The 19,747-nt window shown below is 45.5% G+C and overlaps 2 protein-coding genes across 2 annotated transcripts in view; both read right to left on the bottom strand.

The window, feature by feature from the left end:
* LOC122379746 (macrophage mannose receptor 1-like) overlaps window positions 1-6,023 on the bottom strand; it is a 36,054-nt gene extending 30,031 nt beyond the window's left edge. Inside the window, exons 1-2 of the mRNA XM_043362161.1 lie at window positions 5,802-6,023; window positions 3,424-3,661 (exon numbers count right to left, since the gene is read on the bottom strand). Coding sequence (XP_043218096.1) covers window positions 3,424-3,661; window positions 5,802-5,885 — 322 coding nt within the window. The 5' untranslated portion in view covers window positions 5,886-6,023. The remainder of the gene's footprint in view (window positions 1-3,423; window positions 3,662-5,801) is intronic.
* Window positions 6,024-11,123: 5,100 nt separating this feature from the next.
* On the bottom strand, window positions 11,124-19,529 carry LOC122379729 (asialoglycoprotein receptor 2-like). Its single transcript, XM_043362134.1, has 4 exons — window positions 19,345-19,529; window positions 13,308-13,545; window positions 12,709-12,902; window positions 11,124-12,095 (listed from the first exon to the last, which is right to left on the bottom strand). The coding sequence occupies exons 1-4, from the start codon at window positions 19,426-19,428 to the stop codon at window positions 11,658-11,660; spliced, it is 954 nt and encodes a 317-aa protein (XP_043218069.1). The 5' UTR covers window positions 19,429-19,529; the 3' UTR covers window positions 11,124-11,657.
* Window positions 19,530-19,747: the final 218 nt, after the last annotated feature.

Here is a 19,747-nt window from a genome sequence, read left to right as displayed (position 1 = left end):
GCGGTAGGTATATTGGGACGAACCTCCGAACCATCGCTGATGTGATTCATTACACTAACGCGGACAAGCTAGAAGGAATATGTAATTATGGCCCTCGATTTCCGCAATGCTTTCAATAGTGTTGAGCACGCGTTTCTGTATGAAGTTTTAAAACTGTTTAACTTCGGCGAAAATTTCATTCAATGGGTTAAACTTTTGCACAACAGAAACGAGTTAGCCGTCATCAACAACGGGTTCACCTCACCATGGTTCTCAGCAGGTAGGGGACTACAGCAGGGATGTCCGATGAGTGGGCTACTCTTCGCACTCGTGCTAGAAACTCTAGCCATTAAGATCCGTAGCGCGAACGAGGTCCGAGGTATTAATGTATCGGGCGAGATTTTCAAGTCAACTCAATACTGCGACGATATGACCTTATTTGTACAGGACCACGTATCTGCCGTTAAAGCCATTGCCTTGGTTCGGGAATTCGGCAATTTGTCTGGGCTAGAATTAAATATGAGGAAGTGTGAGTTTATGTGGGTTGGCTCAAAGAAAGACTGCGAGCAAACAATCTGTGGATGCTCACCAGTTAAAAAAACGAAAATTCTTGGTGTATGGTTTAGCGCTACCCAGAATTGTGCACCTATCAATTTTGAAGCCATCGACTCACGGGTTAAAGGCACGCTCCAAGACTGGTCACAAAGAGCACTCACCCTAAAAGGGAAAATAACGGTTGCAAAAGCCCTAGTAGTTTCTCAACTCGTGTATCACATGGTTGTCACAAGAATGGAAGAAAAGCATTTGGCCATGATACAGAGCCACATCATGAACTTTCTGTGGCGAGGACGGCCGCCCAAGGTGGCCAAATCGACGATCATCATGCCCGTCGAAAAGGGGGGATTAAATGCACCGGACCTAATAAGGCGTGCAGAATATCTTGGCTTGGTAGGATGGCAAGGCATAAGGGAGCAACGTTTGTGAAAGCATTGCAAAATAGGCTAGGGTTTAGGCTCGGCAATGTTTTAAACACAGACTTTGAAGAACGCTGGCTAATTAACAGACAGGTCCCGGATTTTTATAAAGAAATGCTACTCTGGTTTCGGAGCATACACCCAGCGAAAACTCCTGAATGCGGTAGGGGAGAGTGGGGTGGGTTGTATCAGTTTTTACTCCGAGACCCATAACCTCGTAACTATCCGTGATAAACTCATTATTTCCATACTATCCTCTTCCTTGATTCTTCTTTTTTGTGCCAAGTAACTTTTCCGCTACCTCTACCAGTTTTTATTCTACGGTCTGCCGAATAGAACAATGTTTTTGATACAACTTGCCCCATGGCTTGGGTGAGTTGTATCACATGGTGGGGTAATTTGTATCACTATTTAACGTTTCAGGGAGTGTGCTTGTTACTGGTTTTGAACATAACAGCAACATTAAATGGGGTTAATACAATGTATAGGTATGCTCAAAGGCTTCACTTTATTAGACCAAACTTAGGTCAATGCAATCCGAACGAAACATCAACAGACTAGACGCAAAAGTGGCCCGTTAAGAGCAAAGAAGCCAACACATTGTGCCGAAATGGAACGAGCATTGACTAGCTACCTACAAACGCGAGCCAGGGCTTAGCTTTCGCGATCAAAAGCAACATACCCATACATACATACATACATATATGTTACAACATACCCCACCCGGCTCTGATACAACATGTACCTAGCCGCCATCTTGGAAAAAACATCCTCGTGCTAAAAAAAACAGCGGACAGCTGGAGAAATCCGTTTTCACTCATGCAGCCTTAGAACCTACCCTCACCACCGCTACGGAGATCTTTCAAATTCGTGCACATCTAAATGCCCAAAACACACATTTTCTTGCAACTTATTTTTTTAGAATGACATTAAAAAAACATAAAATCGGCTCTCACCTCGAGACGCGTCCACTCAGCCACAAGACAGAACAGGGAAAGATGGCGCCCGGAAAACCTCGTCGGCTGGTCGTGTCGCGAGCGCCATCCATTGGATAAGTTTGGCACAATTCGCCCTGATACAACTTGGACATGATACAACTCTCCCCGCTCTCCCCTAAAGCAGTTAGGCAACAGCTGTTATGGCAAAATAAGGCACTCAAAGTCAATAATAAGACTTTATTCAACAAGCAACTAGTTAGAGCGGGAATTTGTCTAATAGAAGACATCGTGGACGAGATGGGCGTCATCATAAGCTAGTGGGAATCGTTTTTACTTCGACACGGCATCCGCATCAACCCAATAACATATATGGGATGGTGTCGAGCCATCCCGGCTAGTTGGAAACGATTAATGCGCGGCAGCTGCCAACTGTCACCCGAAGATCGAGACTCAATGCCGTCACTCTCGCTACGCGGTAAAGACATTCCGCTAAGCCTATTAAAAACTCGTGCCTTTTACGAAATCATGCGCGCAGAACGGTTACCGACAGCACAAACCAGATGGGCAGCTGAAGGTACAGATTTTGGCATGGACTGGGGAAAGGTATACGCATTGCCGTTCCAAGCTACAGCGTCGACCAGGCTGCAGAGTTTGCAATATAGAATAACGCACCGTTACTTTCCAACTAGAAGATTTTTGTTTATTCGTGGTGTAACCGAGGATCCATTTTGTGATCATTGCGGTGAAGTCGAAACATTGTCCCACCTATTCTACACCTGCTCGGCAGTCCAACCATTTTGGAGCGCTTTATTGGAAGTAGTTAACCGTAAAGTAGGGAACGAAATTTTCACCGAGAGAGACATCCTGTTCGATGGAACGAGATTCAGGGCAGTCGTGAATTTAATATTGCTTGTCGCGAAACAGTTCATAGTATACTGCCGCCATGGAGAATGTGCACCTAATCTACGGGCGTTCCGGCCATCATTAATTAAGTCTTTTCATATGGAGAAGGTTATTGCCATTAAAATTGGAAAACTGGATGAATTCAGAGAAAGGTGGGCGCCGTTTCTACAAGACGATGCCTTATGTTTGTAGTGTGCCACTGTCCGTGATTCGTGTGCGCTGAATTCCGTGCCTGTAATAATCGTGTATAAAAGAATAGAATAAAATAAAGGAAAAAAAATCTACGAAAAATTCTCCGTTTTTTCACGTGCATTGATTTTCCTTAAATGTTGTTAGGGGTCCTCTATTCGCAAAAGAAATCCGTCTAACTTTTTTGAGAAGCCCGGTATCTAAGCGTAATGCAGCAATATGATATCATAGACTTTTATATCTAAACGTAATGCAGCAACCTATGATGGTACTTAAATAAACGTAAGTTGAAGCACTGACAACTTGCCATTTTGGTTCATAAATCGACCGGCTGCCAAATCTGGCTGTGATGCCAAATGCCAAATCGGTATCGATTTAGTGCCGCAGTCCATAACTACATATGCAGAACATTGGTGAGCGACGGCTATCTCCTGTCTTACCTATGTTCCACTTGTCGTCACCAGAGAGTAGGCCGACCCAGAAGTAGTCGGAATTGGACAGATAGTGCCGCTTGCTCAGGAAGGCCTTGTTGCTGTAGGTGATGGAAGCCAGGTGGGCGCCGGCAGTCAGGTTCTGGCACCCGATGGCGTTGGCGTCTGACCAGCTCAGCCAAGTGTCGCTCAGCTTGTAGCAGACGTCCCGGTGCGGTCCCTCCCAGCCATCGGGGCAGCTCCCTTCCTGTCAAGGAACAAACATCACTTGGTACAGGCGAACAGTCTGATCTTTTTTTTTGGAAAACGGCTAATAAAATCCAAAATTTTGAGAATTTCCAAAAAAAAACCGGAAAATATGTTATAGAGCTCTATTAGAACATTAGACGTCCCAAATTTCAACTTTCTTTCTTGATTTTTGACCCCCAAATTGTAAAAAATAGCTCCAACTTGCAGAGGGCATGGTGACGTCATAAGCATTTTCGTGAATTAGAGGCACTTCTGAACATTGCATGTGAAAACAAATGGCACCACTAGATTCCTGGGACAAAGGTCGTCTAGAAAAATGCATTTTTATGTCAAAAATAAAAACTTGAGAAATTGACTTTTTTTCTTGGCCCTCGTTTAGTTATGTATGGTATACCTAGACGATTTGTTATGCTTTCAATGCACACTTATCACCAGCACAGTTACTTGGGGTCACATATAACCATTACCATCGGATTCGGCGTGAAAAATAAGCCATAAAACATGTGTCGCACGCCCATGTAGTAGAAAGTGAAAACCGTGACCATTCGTGACCTGACCTGACCTTGACCCGTACTTAGTATGACCCCTATACGCACATGGTACCTTCACTAGGTCTTTGATGTCATTTTTGGTGAGTCTTGAGCAGCAGCTTTCGATTCCGCTGTCCGTAAGCTTAATCATGCAAAACCCCAGAATTTGACCTTTGACCTGACCTTGACCCGAAAGTTGACCTCAATCTTAAAATCTTAAGAGTGCTTTGGGAAGGTCTCGTAGAGACCTTTCGCCAACGCCGCCTCGCTGGGCTCGATACGACCACTGGTTCTCGAGATAGCAGGGGGGTCGGATCCGACCCCCCAGGCTGTCGTGGTTACGGAAATAGCCCAGGCGGTGCCGGGTTAAACCGTTGGCGTTGAGCTTATCTCACACCTAGACAGTCCACAGAAATAGCGTTATAAGGGTTATCGCCAATGCGCTTGTATGCGGCGCTGTAGCTCAATTGGGTCCCAGCTTATGCGCCAGTTTGTCAAAAAGTATTGAAATAGGCAGAATTTAAGCTTTGCTGACATCTGAGGCCTCTTGCACCAAACTACCTACCCAGGTAAATTCCGATTTTACCTAAATTCTCTTGCACCAAACTACCTACCAAAAAACGCTACCGTGAAAATCTACCTAGAAATTCTACCGAGCGGCATCGGAACTTACCAGTTGTTAAACTGCGACCGGCTGTTTTCCTCTTGCACCGAAAGCCGGAAAGTAGTACTCGCGGAGGAAATTTTGACGTTTTGAAGGTAAATTCGGGCCTCGAAAATAACTAGCAAAAGCTTAGGTAAAATGATTCAATTAGTAACAATAGGCACAATACATGATATTCCACGGGTACTTTTATGTAAATTAGGCATTACAAAATGTTTAGACAATGATAAATCAATGTTTTATGAGTGAATAATAATATAATTGACCAAATGCTCCATGGGTTCACAGAGGTGCTTCTCCGTACCAAGGCGATAAACCTCCGTAGCAGAACAGCCAGGTTGAAGACTCACTCGTTGCCATGGAAACGAAGCTTATTTGTTCAAGTAATTTAATATCAAAATAACTTCTATCGGTATTTACGTAAATGAAAAATGATTTCATAATACCAAAATGTATATTAATAAAAACAATATCCATTTAATTGTTTTCTTTAGTTACTATTTGTTTGCGCCCACAAATAATTCGTCGCCAAACAGCCAATCAAAACAAATCCTAAAAACGCGAGCTGTCAAATTTACCTAGGTAGGTAGGTAGGATGGTGCAAGAGAAGCTACCGCCGTAGGTAGTTTTACTAGGTAGGTATTTTGGCCGATTCTACCTAGCTAGGTATTTTGGTGCAAGAGGCCTCTGGTGACATCTTTGGCCCGACCTAAAAAATGACCCAAGTAATTTCGTTATAATTTTGACGCTCTTTAGAACGCAGCCTACTGCGTCGTGTCGCTATGTGTCCCAGGAGCCAAGTTACAAGGCAGTGTTCAAACACCTCCGCGCATGGAAATCCAGGAGCCCCAGCGGGGAGCGAGTTGACAATTTACGCGCTCATATGACCTTCATCTGGTATCTTACGACACCCTTACCCGTAGTTGAGTCAGACATACACCTACCTGGTTGTGACAGTCAGCAGGGGCACTCAGTTGCAGGCATATGAGCGCGACGCCCAGCAGAACCATACCACTGGTGACCGACATGTTGGTGGAGCTGCGATCAGAGCAACGTCTTTATATCTATGAGAGCAACGGACGTCCCGAGCCCAGCGACAAACGACCAGTGATCGACAGCGAACGACCAGCCATGAACAGCCAGGGTCTACCGATGACGGCTGAGGCCGTTGCTGCGCTACTTTTTATACCGCCTGTCGTCAGCCCCGCAAACTGAGAGGGTGGGTATGGTGCCGTGCGGCGTGGAACAAGTGCGCTGCCTAGCGCTGTTTCAGTTGGGCAAACAGTTGGGTCGACTCTGGGTGGCTGGGTTTTGAGTTTTGACAGCTGCTTGTCCGATGTTAGGGCAGTGAGCGAGAGAGAGAGAGAGAGAGAGAGAGAGAGAGAGAGAGAGAGAGAGAGAGAGAGAGAGAGAGAGAGAGAGAGAGAGAGAGAGAGAGAGAGAGAGAGAGAAAGAGAGAGAGAGAGAGAGAAAGAGAGAGAAAGAGAGAGAGAGAGAGAGAGAGAGAGAGAGAGAGAGAGAGAGAGAGAGAGAGAGAGAGAGAGAGAGAGAGAGAGAGAGAGGCTGCCCAAAAAAAGGTTTCGCGGGAAGAGCTGTCAGGCCTACAGCTTTAGAGATACAGAAAATGTTTTTACATAAAAGGTGTAGAATAAACAGGGCTACAAAACTGGGGCCGTATTCACGTCGACTTCGTAAGTCGATTTTCTTCCGTAAGTATAATTTGGTATTCACGTCGACACTTCTTAAGTTTTTATCGACGGAGTTCACGTGAATGAAAAAAATTTACTTAAGAAGTAGGTCAAACTTAAGAAAATTCTTACGAAAATGGTCGACGTGAATATGGCCCCTGATATCTCAGATTTTTGAAATTTGTGGGTTTCGACCCCCAAAAACAAAAAATAGATTTTTTTAATATAATAGCCGGAAATCCAAAAAGTTTTCGAATTTCGAAAAACCCGGATTATATGCAGTAGTCCCTACCGCCTTCTATCCACATACCAAATTTGAGATCGATATCTCTTTTTTGCTAAGTTATAGCGAAAAAAACTTCAAAATTGATGACGTCAAATTTTTAAACTCTACATATAGCATTTCTAGACCTCTTAGCGCAAAACAAAGACCACCATTAAACTCCCCGTGACGAGCTGCATTGAATCAATACCCATTTTATGCAAAACTATCAACTTTGAAATTTGACATTTTTGACCTGACCTCGATAGGCGTTATCACAAGTGTATTCGCGGCCATTGGGGCGACGTAAGAAAAGAAGAAAAACTGGCCCCAAGAACTTTAAATTATTACGGAGCGAGCGACCGGCCGGCCGTGGTCACGCTTTTGCGAGGCTTATATCTCGGCAACCACTTGACCGATTTACATGCGGTAAATTTTGTAGGGTAGCTTCATTCCTTCTACCAAGTATTGGACTATTCCCGATGCATGTGGGTGACCCCTTATGCACGTGCCACGTGCAAAACGAAGAGGTGTCAGTTTTGTAATTGTTGCAATATCTCGGTAACTTCTTGGCCGATTGCGCTGAAAGTTGGCATGTAGGTAGGCACCCACTAGGCACTGCATATCCATGTGCCAGAGTTGGGGTGCTGCTGCACGTGCGCACGTGCAGGGGTCGTTTCCAGATCTCGAGAACGGCTCGGCCGATTGCGCTCAAATTTGGTACACAGTTAGGGACCGGTTAGTAGGGTGCCGTGCACAAGTCAGTTGGGACCCATTTTGCACGTGCGCACGTGCAGGGTGCCGCTTCCAGATCTCGAGAACGGCTGGGCCGATTGTGCCCAAATTTGGCACATCGCTAGAGACCGGTTAGTAGGGTGCCGTGCACAAGTCAGTTGGAGGTACCCCCTCGCAATTTCGCACGTGCAAGGCCCACCCTCTCGCTCGCTCCGTTAGTCGCCCCAAAAGGCGTTATACTGGTCAGTTAGCATGCACCTTTTCCTTCATCTGTAGAGAATTTACCATTAATTGCTAGAGAAAATTGCATTTAAAATCTTCCATTCGTATGCTTTTTTCATCGTTTGCACAATATGTTCTTTTATTAAGCTAGAAACACTAATTAGAAATAGTTCCCGCATCATCAAGAACAATAGGGAAGGGTTGAAGTGAATACAATAATCTAAACGGTGTTGTAATCTATGTGAAGACACTTCTAAAATTGCCTGTAGAAATATTGAAGGCAAAAGTTCAACTTTTTCACAAGACGGATGTCTATAAACCTATTCAACGTGTGACAACTCAGCCGTTATTTCGTCGCCTACAGCCCAGCTTTCCCTAGTGACCGATAGAGGCGCTGCTATCGATGTCCGCCCGTGCCGCCTAACGCTTGACCTGACTTCCACCAGAAAGTGACCTAAACCGTACCTGATGGTCTTATAACCAGCACCATTGAGTTGGAAATGAAAAATTGGCCATAAAACATGCATCGCACAACCTTAGTAAAGTTGGGTTCATGTGCTGACCCTTGGTGACCTGACCTGTGACCTGACCTGGTATTATCAGTGACCTCTAACAGCAACATATGTACTCGGCAACTGACGCCCTATCGCTGATTTTCGACAAAATGCGCTTTGTTCGGTGTTATAGCGCATTCCCTAGAAGACCCGTGAACGGTGAAACATTTTATCTTTGACCTGACCTGTGACGTCATCGGTGACCCTGAGGTCAATGAAATTTGGTTTCCCGTCACAAATTTGACAGGGCTATCGAACGCCGTTTGAATTTTACAGATCCATTCAGCAGTTTGGGAGATACGAGGGGGCAAAAAATACCCCCCCTCACCGCGCTGAAGGTGGCAGGGGGGCCCACCGCCTGACGGGTTAAACAATTTTGGAAACTGCCAAAGGCTAACTGGGGAACCAATAAAGCTACAGCGCCGCAGAAAAGCGCATTCGATAGCCCTTTTACAGACCTTTCTGAGTAATATTCTCAGATTTGACTTCAGGTCAACGGTTTAGCCCCCAGAGGACAAAACTCTAAAAAGAGCCGCTGTCATGAGCAATTTTTTCGGTGATAACTTTTGACTTAACCCGCGCGGGGCTGGGGTCTCCAGCCGAACGCGCGGGGCTGGGGGGGTAAATTTTACCCCCCCTGTTATCTCCCGAACTAATGGTCCGATTTGGAAAATTCAAACGCCAATCGAAAGCTCTCATCACGAACTACTAAAAACATGTACTTAATTTTAAGTTTGAGGTCAAGGTCAAGGTCAGGTCAAGGGTACAAATTGCAAGTTTCTACAGTATCGGCCTTGCACCGAAGTTGCCGAAGAATGGAGTCATGGACTGAGACTGATCGCCCAAAACGTGTTATTAGGCTACCAAGACAATATTCGTTGCATACAATATCATTCAGAGGTCAAGGTCAAGGTCAGGTCAGGTCAGGTCAGGTCACCAAAAAACAAAATATAGAAAAGGGCATGTGCGACACATGTTTTATGGGTCATTTTACACATAGAATTCAATAGGCACACTCAATAAGTGATATGGACCACCTCTGGATGAATTTCAGGTCGAGGTCAGGTCAAGGTCAGGTCAAGTGAGGTCAAATTTTGAAGTTGGTTGTTAAGGCCTAAAAAGGTGTCTATCTGATGCAGTTTTTCACGGCAAATCGAATGGTGCTATTTTTGTTTCCGTACGAGGTCTAGAACTTCCAAAAAAGTCATTTTTCAAAAAAATTGTGTGTCGTGACGTCATAAAATTTTGAATAACTCCCACATTTTTGAACCGATTCTTCTAAAATTTGGTATGTAGGTGCACATAGACCACTTCTCTGACATATATTCCGGTTTTTTCGATAAACTCAAAATTTTGGATTTTATAATGATTTTCCCAAAAAAGTCAGTTTTTTGAAGAAATTTAGACCAAAATCCAAAATTTTCAAAAACCGAGATAGCCATTTGATAGACAAAGTAAAATTACGTATAACCTTTTTTGTTACGTCTTGATTCCTTTAAAAATGAAGATGTTAGCGGCGTTTGAACTTTTGCCGTTTTTGAGGCGAAAATGGCGAACATGACGTCACTAAAACGTCAATTTCTCAAAAATTTTCCGACGGATTTCGCTCAAATTTTCAGGGAACGTGTCAAATTGATGTAAGAAAAGGTACTGAAAGTTTGGCGGCGCTGCGCGCCGCTGTTTTTGAGATATCGCAAAAATTCGCGAGGGGGGGGTAAAATTTACCCCCCCCCCCAGCCCCGCGCGGGTTAAGCGAGTACCGACATTATTTTTGCCAGCATCGTGTTCCTCTCGTCGAGACGCGTCGAATGAACTATTTGTTGACCTTGAAAGGTCATTTTGAAAATGTAACCTCAGGTCAAGGTTAACACCTGACCGGAAAGGGATGTGTTGCAAATCAGTCGATCAGTATCGTCGAGATGAATACTTCTGACGTGTTCTCATTGCTCTAGCACGTCTCTATCAAAAGTTAAAGCAAAAAAACTGCTGGTGACTGTTCATGACCCGACTCGAGATGACCTTAGGGGCACAAAGAGGGGTCACAGGTGCATTTTCCGATTCAGTTTGTCTTTTTACCTATGAACCGATGTTTAGAAGAGTTTTGAGCACCATTCGTCCAAAAGAGGCGCATTTCAAATTTCTATTGTTTACTTATAATGGATAAGTCGCAAAATTGGTCTGACTTTAGGTCACCGATATCAAAATTCCGAGATATACCTACATTTTGTACATACTGTTACCCTTACCAATCGCTGAAAGTTTCAAGGCGATCATTCAGTCAATGTAGCTATAAAGAGGATTCAAACTTTTTCTGAGGTGAGGTCACTTGACGCGACCTGGTGACCTGACCTTGAGAGCCCTGGGTCAGAAATTTTTACAACATGTGCAGAAAAGATACATTAACAGCTGTGCATAAACGGCGGTGCTCCGCGCCGCCGTTTTTGAGATATCTGCGAAAAACCGCAGGGGGGGGGGTTCAAACACCACCCCCGAAGTCAAGCTCGGTGCCCCAGGGTATCTAAGCCATATATCAAGAAATGCGTGAACCAAAAATGAGCCTGATCGAACTTGTTAGCCGGCGGCCAGAGCCTAAACTGTGAACAAGCCAAAATGTTGATAATTTTTACTTTGACCTGACCTGTGACGTCATCGGTGACCCTGAGGTCAATAAGATTAAGTTTCGTTCGGCAGTTTTTCCATGGCTATCCGACGCCGTTTGAATTTTAATGATTGGTCCATTAGTTTCGTAAAAAGGAGCCCCCCCTCGTCACTTGCGTTATGGAAAATACCCCAGTCATGCGCGGGTTAAAATATACATTTTTATATTTTCCAAATCAACACATAAACAGTGAACACCGTAAAACAGCCATTAAACACCTCTTGATTTTTAATTCCGGGTTTAGAACGTTTTTTTCTGAACCAACGAGAATATAAAATTCAACAGTTAAATAATATTTACGCGAAGGTCCTAGTTATAATACTGACGTCCCACAGCACACAAAAATATGATATATTTCACAACATAAAATATATACCTAAGTTATCCGCACACACAAACCAGTTCCATTCAGGGGCACACAAAGAGGTCCGCGTTAGGTAGGTAGGTAGGTACGTCATGACATCAAGAGGCTGATTAGAGAAACTATCACCATTCTCTCAGTCGATAGCTGACTTTTGACAGAAAGATAGCTCACATGCTTTGACTTTTTGAGACTGAGGACTTTTTGGATGGGGCCTAGGTCGTCCTTTTCAAATTCTCAGCTCACTGCAGAACATTAAAAATCAGATACCTCTTGACAGAACCGCGACCGATCCTCTTCAGCACGGGTATCAACTCCTTCAGATCTTCAGGGCGCAGAGAAACTGGGACTCGTAGCTACAGTCATAGTCGCCCCACTCGCCAGTCGAGAACAGTTCATCCTTCTCCAGACCATTGACCATGACACAGTCGTTCCCAGGTCCGATGTCGTCGCCGTCTGGCTCGGAGTAGGAGAGTTTCAGCCAGTTGGTCGGCTCCGCATCGTCACCGTTATCCCACAGCAGTTTTCCGTCCACAGTCGGCGTCGAGTGAAGACCGATCCAGAAGAAATAGGCGTCTTTCAGAGGCACGTTGGCAGCCAGCTCCTCATAGTTGGTGACCTTGGCCAGAGAGGCGGTGGCGACAAGTGAGGAGCAGAAATCATTTGCCTCGGTAAAGGTCATCCTCTGATCCTGAAGCATGTAGCAGGCGTTGTCGTAGAGAAACCAGTCGTGGGGGCACGCGGCACTCGAGTCGTCCTGGGAAGAAAAATTATATACATATAGTTGATTGAATGCGTGAGGTAGATTACGACTTCAAAAATAAATAAAAACGCAGAAGCATATCATGCTAACTCATTTTTCACAAACTGCATTTTGGTCGTTCTCACGACGGCGATTTGGTACAAATTTGGTCACATTTGGTGCACATTTGGTCAAATTAGATTCATAGTTATAATAGGTTTCCAGCTTAGGAAGCAATCGTTGATTATTTGAATGATATTAAGTTATCAAACATCAATTTTCATCAAACTAACTTAATGAACTGAAAATATGCGTCAAAAACATAAAATTTCCAATTAAACTAGCGTAGTTACCAATAATGTCAATGCTGCCACTCCGCACATAAGTTTAATTAATGAATAAATAAATGATTTATCTCATTCCGGCACAGTAGAGACATCTACAGACCATTGTAACCAAGGAATGTTGGAATGTAAATTGATGTCTGATATCCTGATATATCATTCAAAGCATCGGGTGCATATCAAATATGCCACGAAGTGCCACGCCTCAGAAGCGCCACGGCCTTCCTTCCTCAGCAAATATGTTAGCAAATCAAAACATTTTTATGATTGACACAGTAACTAACCCGTTCGAATGCGCAGAGGGAGTAAAAAGTGCCGTTGCACGACCAGTCGAGCCAGGCGCCTTTCTGATACTCTCCGGTGGCGGTGGGGCCCACCATGAGCACGCAGTTGTCGTTTGTGATGACGGAACCGCTAGGCTCCTGGTGCACCAGCGTCTCCCAGTTGGTAAAGTCCACGTCCTCCTCGGCCAGAGTACCTGCAGCGAAGGCAGTGGCAGAGGATTGCAGACCAAAACGAGCACGGTGCCGGACAGAACGAGAGAGAGAGGGGGAGAGAGAAAGGAAGAGAGAGTGAGCGAGATTACTGAATGTCTACGATTTTTTTGCATCTTTTATCCCTACATATAACAAATTAGATGCATTTCTGGTTATACATGATATCTTAGAATGCTTTATAGGTGCATACCTAAGCGTAATACAGCAGCCTCAATGATGATATTTTGAATAAACGTAGGGTGACATACTGACAATTTGTCATTTTACTTCATAAAACAGACCGGTGACCAAATGTGGCTGTAATGCCAAATGCCAAACCGGTAGGTATCGATAAAGTGCCACAGGACTGGGCACCGTTGGTAATGGATGGCTATCTCCTGTGTTACCGGCGTTCCACTTGTCGTCTCCGGCGTGCAGGCCAACCCAGAAGTAGCTGGCTTCATACAGAGAGTGTCTATTGCTCAGGAAGGCCTTGTTGCTGTAGGTGATGGAAGCCAGGTGGGCGCCGGCAGCCAGGCTCTGGCACCCGGTGGCGTTGGCGTCTGACCAGCTCTGCGTCGTGTCGCTCAGCTTGTAGCAGAAGCCCCGGTGCGGTCCCTCCCAGCCATCGGGGCAGCCCCGCACCTGAGCGGGAGCCAACGTCACTTGGCGAGCAGTACGGGCGCACAATGATAAACCACCCCGGATGCCTTCCTGAACGGATGGAGAAGTTCTACAAGCGGATCTGACATTGATCACCGAACGCAGCCCAACCGGTAACGGAATGAAAGGTCGGAAACAACGACAACAACAATGGTATCAAACGAAAAGAAAAAGATCTCCTCAGAGTAATTCTAAGCATCTAAAATTGTTGACCTCAGGTGAATTTTTCAGGCCAGACCCAGAGGGCAGTGTCAACGGCAAAAATCAGCGCATGTTAACCCTAGAACGCCTAGGGGGGGGGGGTTGTATCAACCCCCCCCCCCCTGAGGTTTTTTCGAAGTGCACGCTAAACGGCTTGTCGTAGCGGGCTGAAATTTTCAATACCCTCTGGGGCAACCTTTGCGCATCTTTTGCCGAAAAAAAATGATCGGGTCATGTCAGGTCACGGAGTTATGACGTCATAAGAGGTACAGCCTCCGGCCGACAGTTACCAAACGTGTGCGCCGAATCCCTAGGTTTTCTGCCGGTGATACCCACATTGTTTGATGGATCATGATGAAACTTCCCATGCATGTTGGGGCAAGCATTGGCTATCGTGTGGTGCAAGAAAATTGACCGGGTCAGGTCAGGTCACGGAGCTATGACGTCACAAGAGGAACAGCGTCCGGTACTATTTTTGAAAAGTGCCCGAACCACTATTTTGCTAATTCTTGTCACCTCAATGGGAATATGCAGCAATATTAGCTTCTATAGGGAGCAAATGGACCTCCCAAATCCAAAAATACAATCAGATTTCAAAAATTTAAATTTTGATTTTTCGAATTTCTGCCGCCGACTGTGACCTTGCCGACTTCCGGCGCTCCCAACGCGCCATTTTTAGAGCTAGGGAAACGAAATACATACCAAACGATAGAGAATTGATCAAGGAACACGATAGTGAAGGTTTCAAGTCGATATCTCCCACCGTTTTGCCGCAATCGCCGCGGAAAGTTGAAAAAGTTTGATTTTTTTTCGGAAAATTTGACCTTTGACCGGTCATAAGTAGGTCAAATGTTGACCTAGGACCAAAAAATATACCACCAATCGCGAGATCTCGGCGAGAGCAATCCGTTGGTTTTTTCCGCTAAGCTCTACGACCTTCCGTTTCGAAACGCCAGGGGGGGTCGTAACAACCCCCCCCCCCCTGGTCGTTCGTGTTATGAGAAATGGCCTGGTCGTGCGTCGGTTAACCCGCGACCGCCTGGGGGGGGGGGGTCGGATCCGACCCCCCCTCCGTTTTTCTTGAATAACTCATGAACCGCTTGCGCTATCAACTTGAAACTTCGCATACCTTCTCTCCCATCAATTTGACGTCTCCTGTGCAATTTTTAAGAATTTTTTTTTTTCAAAAATTTCTGAGATATATCGATTTTAGTGATGTAACTACATGGCGTTTTCAGTCAAAAAAATGGTAAATGTTTAAAAAATCGCCAAAAAATCGAGGTTTTAAGCAAATTGCAAATTAAGGACATGAAAAGACGCAGCTCAACGAGTTCTTTAAAATGCCTATCTCGGATTTTCCATAAAATGCGTTTTTCACCCCTCAAAATTCAAAAAACTATATTTTTTGGAAAACAGCTAATAAAATCCAAAATTTTGAGAATTTCCAAAAAACCGGAATATATGTTATAGAGCTCTATTAGAACATTAGATGTCCCAAATTATAACTTTCTATCTTGATTTTTGACCCCCAAATTGTAAAAAATAGCTCCAACATGCATAGGGCATGGTGACGTCATAAGCATTTACGCGAATTAGAGGCACTTCTGAACATCGCATGTGAAAACAAATGGCACCACTAGATTCCTGGGACAAAACTCGTCTAGAAAAGTGCATTTTTATGTCAAAAATAAAAAGTTGAAAAATTGACTTTTTTTCTTAGCCCTCGTTTAGTTATGTATGGTATAAACGATTTTTTATGCTTTCAATGCACACTTATCACCAGCACAGTGACTTGGGGTCACATATAACCATTACCATCGGATTTGGCGTGAAAAATAAGCCATAAAACATGTGTCGCACGCCCATGTAGCAGAAAGTGAAAAGCGTGACCTTTCGTGACCTGACCTGACCTTGACCCGTACTTAGTATGACCCCTATACGCACATGGTACCTTCACTAGGTCTTTGAGGTCATTTGTGGTGAGTTTCGAGCAGCAGCTATCGATTCCGCTGTCCGTAAGCCTAATCATGCAAAACCCCTGAATTTGACCTTTGACCTGACCTTGACCCGAAAGTTGACCTCAATCTTAAAATCTTTAGAGTGCTTTGGGAAGGTCTCGTAGAGACCTTTCGAACGCCGCCTCGCGGGGCTCGATACGACCATTGGTTCTCGAGATAACAGGGGGGGGGGTCGGATCCGACCCCCCCCCCCCCCAGGCTGATGTGGGTACGGAAATAGCCCAGGCGGTGCCGGGTTAATTAAGTGATCTCAAGCTATGAGTTCCAGAGGATAGCAGGATGCATAAATAGGTCGGGCAGAACTGATTTGAAGCGAAAGAAGACATTCTGAGGAATCCGATGGTGTGCTTAAAATAAACTGTTGCAGGCCCGGAGGGGGGGGATATTTTTCGTTGCCATCCCTGGCGAATATTTGCAATAGCTCGCGAATGCTTAGGGATAGAAAAACGAAACTTTTAATACCTGATCTGCCATCAATTTGACATCTTCTGAAGTAAAAAAAAAACTTGGACCCAGACCCCTTGATGAGGTAACAGGGTCGATTTTTTAGACCCTTGCATGGAAAACTGGCGTCACAGACGTGAACTTCAAATTGCTGCAAAAAAAAAGTTTTAGGAATAAAGACAAATTACGAGCACGGTCGTGTAGCGTTTGACCTAAAAAACCTTAGATTAGAGTCCAGGTTAACGACCCCGAGCAGGTGTTTTTTTTCGCAAACAACTTAGAAAAACATGGTCCTAGAGCTACGTCAGTGGTACCATCGCATTCGTCTTGTCAAGATTGCTGCTGCTGCTGCTGCTCCTGCTGTTGCTACTGGTGGTGGTGACCGTTCATGACCTGAGATGACCTCAGGGCACACAGAGGGGTCACAGGCAGGGCTGCGGAGTCGGAGTCGGAGTCGGAGTCGGAGTCGGTCGGAGTCGACAATTGTGACCGGAGTCGGAGTCAAAGTCGGAGTCGATTTTAGAAACCCGAGCCGGAGTCGGAGTCGGAGTCACCGAAAATCTGTCGACTCCGCAGCCCTGCTAGGTCTGCGGAGTCGGAGTCGGGAGTTGGAGTCGGTCGGAGTCGAAAATTCTGCCCGGAGTCGGAGTCGGAGTCGGAGCTGGTTTTTGAAAGTTGGAGTCGGAGTCGGAGTCGGAGCTGGTTTTTGAAAGCCGGAGTCGGAGTCGGAGTCGGAGTCGCCGAAAATCCATCGACTCCGCAGCCCTGGTCACAGGTGAAATTTTCCGATTCAGTGTGTCATGTTTGCCTATAAACCGATGTTTGAGAGTGTTTAGAACGACATTCGTCCAAAAGAGATGCATTTCAATTTTCTCCAAATTGACTTATGGAGGGGTCGTAAATCGACCTGACCTTAGATCACAGCACATATCTCGAAATTCCGAGGTATACATTTTATGCATACTGATACTCTCAATCGTCGAAAGTTGCAAAGCGATCGTTAAGTCGGTGCAGCTACAGCGAGCCTTCGAACGTTTTTCTGAGCTAAGGTCACTTGGCATGACTGGTGTCTGGTGACCTGACCTTAAAGGGACCCTCCCACCTTCAAAAAAGTGAATGAATTGGCATGAAAGTGATGTTGCTCGGTTCAGAAAGAGCGAAAACGAATATCCTACCAATTTTCACCGTAAAATATTCACCGGTTTTCAAGATATTATATTTTTACTTTTGTTCACATCTGGGATCTCCGCTGTTCTTAGCGACTTTATTTGGAAGCAATAGTTTGGGCAGCTAAAAGTGCGGCACTTACGCGCAAAACAACATATACCACCGCGTGCTACTAAACGTTTTAGTGAAAGATTTAAAATCGTTAGATCTGCGCTGACGTCACACATTCAGAGGGGGCATTCAAATGCATTAGCCCCTCTGAATCCAAAGTGCTGCAACTTTGAAATTATATATTTTCGATTTGAGGCATTTCTCGATGTTGTGCAAGTGCTCAAACCGGTAGGTGCAGCCAGGGACCCCATTTTGGCTATCTCAACTCAAAACCAATGTTTAGGTGGGATATGGACACTTTAAACGACTTGGGTCTGAAATTTTCACACGTGTTGAAAAGATGTAGGTATGAAGAAATGTATCAAAAATGGCGGCGCTGCGCGCTGCCGTTTGTGAGATATTCGCGAGAAAAAAAACTTGGTAGGGTGAAAACGCCCTTTTCCCCAGCACGGCGCGGGTTTAGAGAGGGTGCAGGCTGAACCGTTGACCTTAGGTCAAATCTGAGGACATTCTACAGAAAGGGACTTAACCCTCGCCCGTAAACGGCGATCTGCAACCTTCGCCCATGCAGGGGGGGGGGGGTTGGTGCGACCCCCCCTTGGCGTTTGAAAACGGAGCGTCGTAGAGCTTAGCGGAAAAGACCAACGGATTGCTCTCGCCGAGATCTCGCGATTGGTGGTATATTTTTTGGTCCTAGGTCAACATTTGACCTACTTTTGACCGGTCAAAGGTCAAATTTTCGGAAAAATAGACTTTTTCAACTTTCCGCGGCGATTGCGGCAAAACGGTGGGAGATATCGACTTGAAACCTCCACTATCGTGTTCCTTGATCAATTCTCTATCGTTTGGTATGTATTTCGTTTCTCTAGCTCTAAAAATGGCGCGTTGGGAGCGCCGGAAGTCGGCAAGGTCACAGTCGGCGGCAGAAATTCGAAAAATCAAAATTTAAATTTTTGAAATCTGATTGTATTTTTGGATTTTGGAGGTCCATTTGCTCCCTATATAAGCTAATGTTGCTGCATATTCCCATTGAGGTGACAAGAATTAGCAAAATAGTGGTTCGGGCGCTTTTCAAAAATAGTACCGGACGCTGTTCCTCTTGTGACGTCATAGCTCCGTGACCTGACCTGACCCGGTCAAGTTTCTTATACCATATGATAGCCAATACTTGCCCCAACATGCATGGGAAGTTTCATTACGATCCATCAACCGATCTCCGTACAACCGGCAGGAAACCTCGGGCGTTGGCACTCAGTTTGTGAAAATCCGGCCGGAGGCTGTTCCCTTTGTGACGTCATAACTCCGTGACCTGACATGACCCGGTCAAATTTTTTTTTTTATCAAAAGATGCGCAAGGTTTGCCCCATAAGGTACCCAAAATTTGGCGGCGCTGCGCGCCGCCGTTTTTGCACTATTTCCGAAAAGCCTCAGGGGGGGGGGTTGCACCAACCCCCCCCCCTACATGGGCGAGGGTTAAAAGAGCTATCGGGTGCGCTTTCCCATGGCGCTGTAGCTCTGTTGGGTCCTGAATTATGTGCTAGTTTGTCAACAAATATATAAATAGGTAAAACATGACATTTGATGTCCTCTGGTGACCAGACATTTTACCTAACCTAAAAAATGACTGAGATAATTTCATTATTTTTACGTTCCTTTCAGACACCGCCTACCTACCGCATGTCCCTAGCTGCCAGCTGGACCAGGAGTCGAGTTAGAAGGGTGTGTTTCCAATCGTTATCGGGGGCCAAATCGGGGGCGTTAACAATTTGCGCCATTTCATTGGCATTCATATGGTATCTTACGACATCCTTACCCTTAGTTGTGTCAGACATACACCTACCTGGTTGTGACAGTCAGCAGGGGCACTCAGTTGCAGGCATATGAGCGCGACGCCCAGCAGAACCATACCACTGGTGACCGACATGTTGGTAGAGCTGCGATCAGAGCAACGGACGTCCCGAGCCCAGCGACGAACGACCAGTGATCGTCGAAGAGCGACCAGGGACGGACGATGAGCGGCGACCGATGATGGCTACTGTATGTTGCAGCGCTACTTTATATACCGCCTGTCGGCAGCCCCGCAAACTGAGAGGGCGGAGAGTTGGGTGCCGTGCGGCATGTAAAAACTAAAAAGTGCGCTGCCTAGCGTTGCTTCAGTTGAGCAAACTCGAAGGGGTCGATTCGCGCTTCTGAGTAACTCGTAGCCGTTTGGACAGCTGTTTAACCCGCGCCCCGTTTTTTTT

Source organism: Amphibalanus amphitrite, unplaced genomic scaffold, assembly GCF_019059575.1.
Source record: "Amphibalanus amphitrite isolate SeventyFive unplaced genomic scaffold, NRLGWU_Aamphi_draft 000083F_arrow, whole genome shotgun sequence".
Taxonomy (NCBI): Eukaryota; Metazoa; Arthropoda; class Thecostraca; order Balanomorpha; family Balanidae; genus Amphibalanus; species Amphibalanus amphitrite.
Note: the sequence above shows the minus strand (reverse complement) of the source record. Positions and strands in the feature narration are given on the sequence as shown.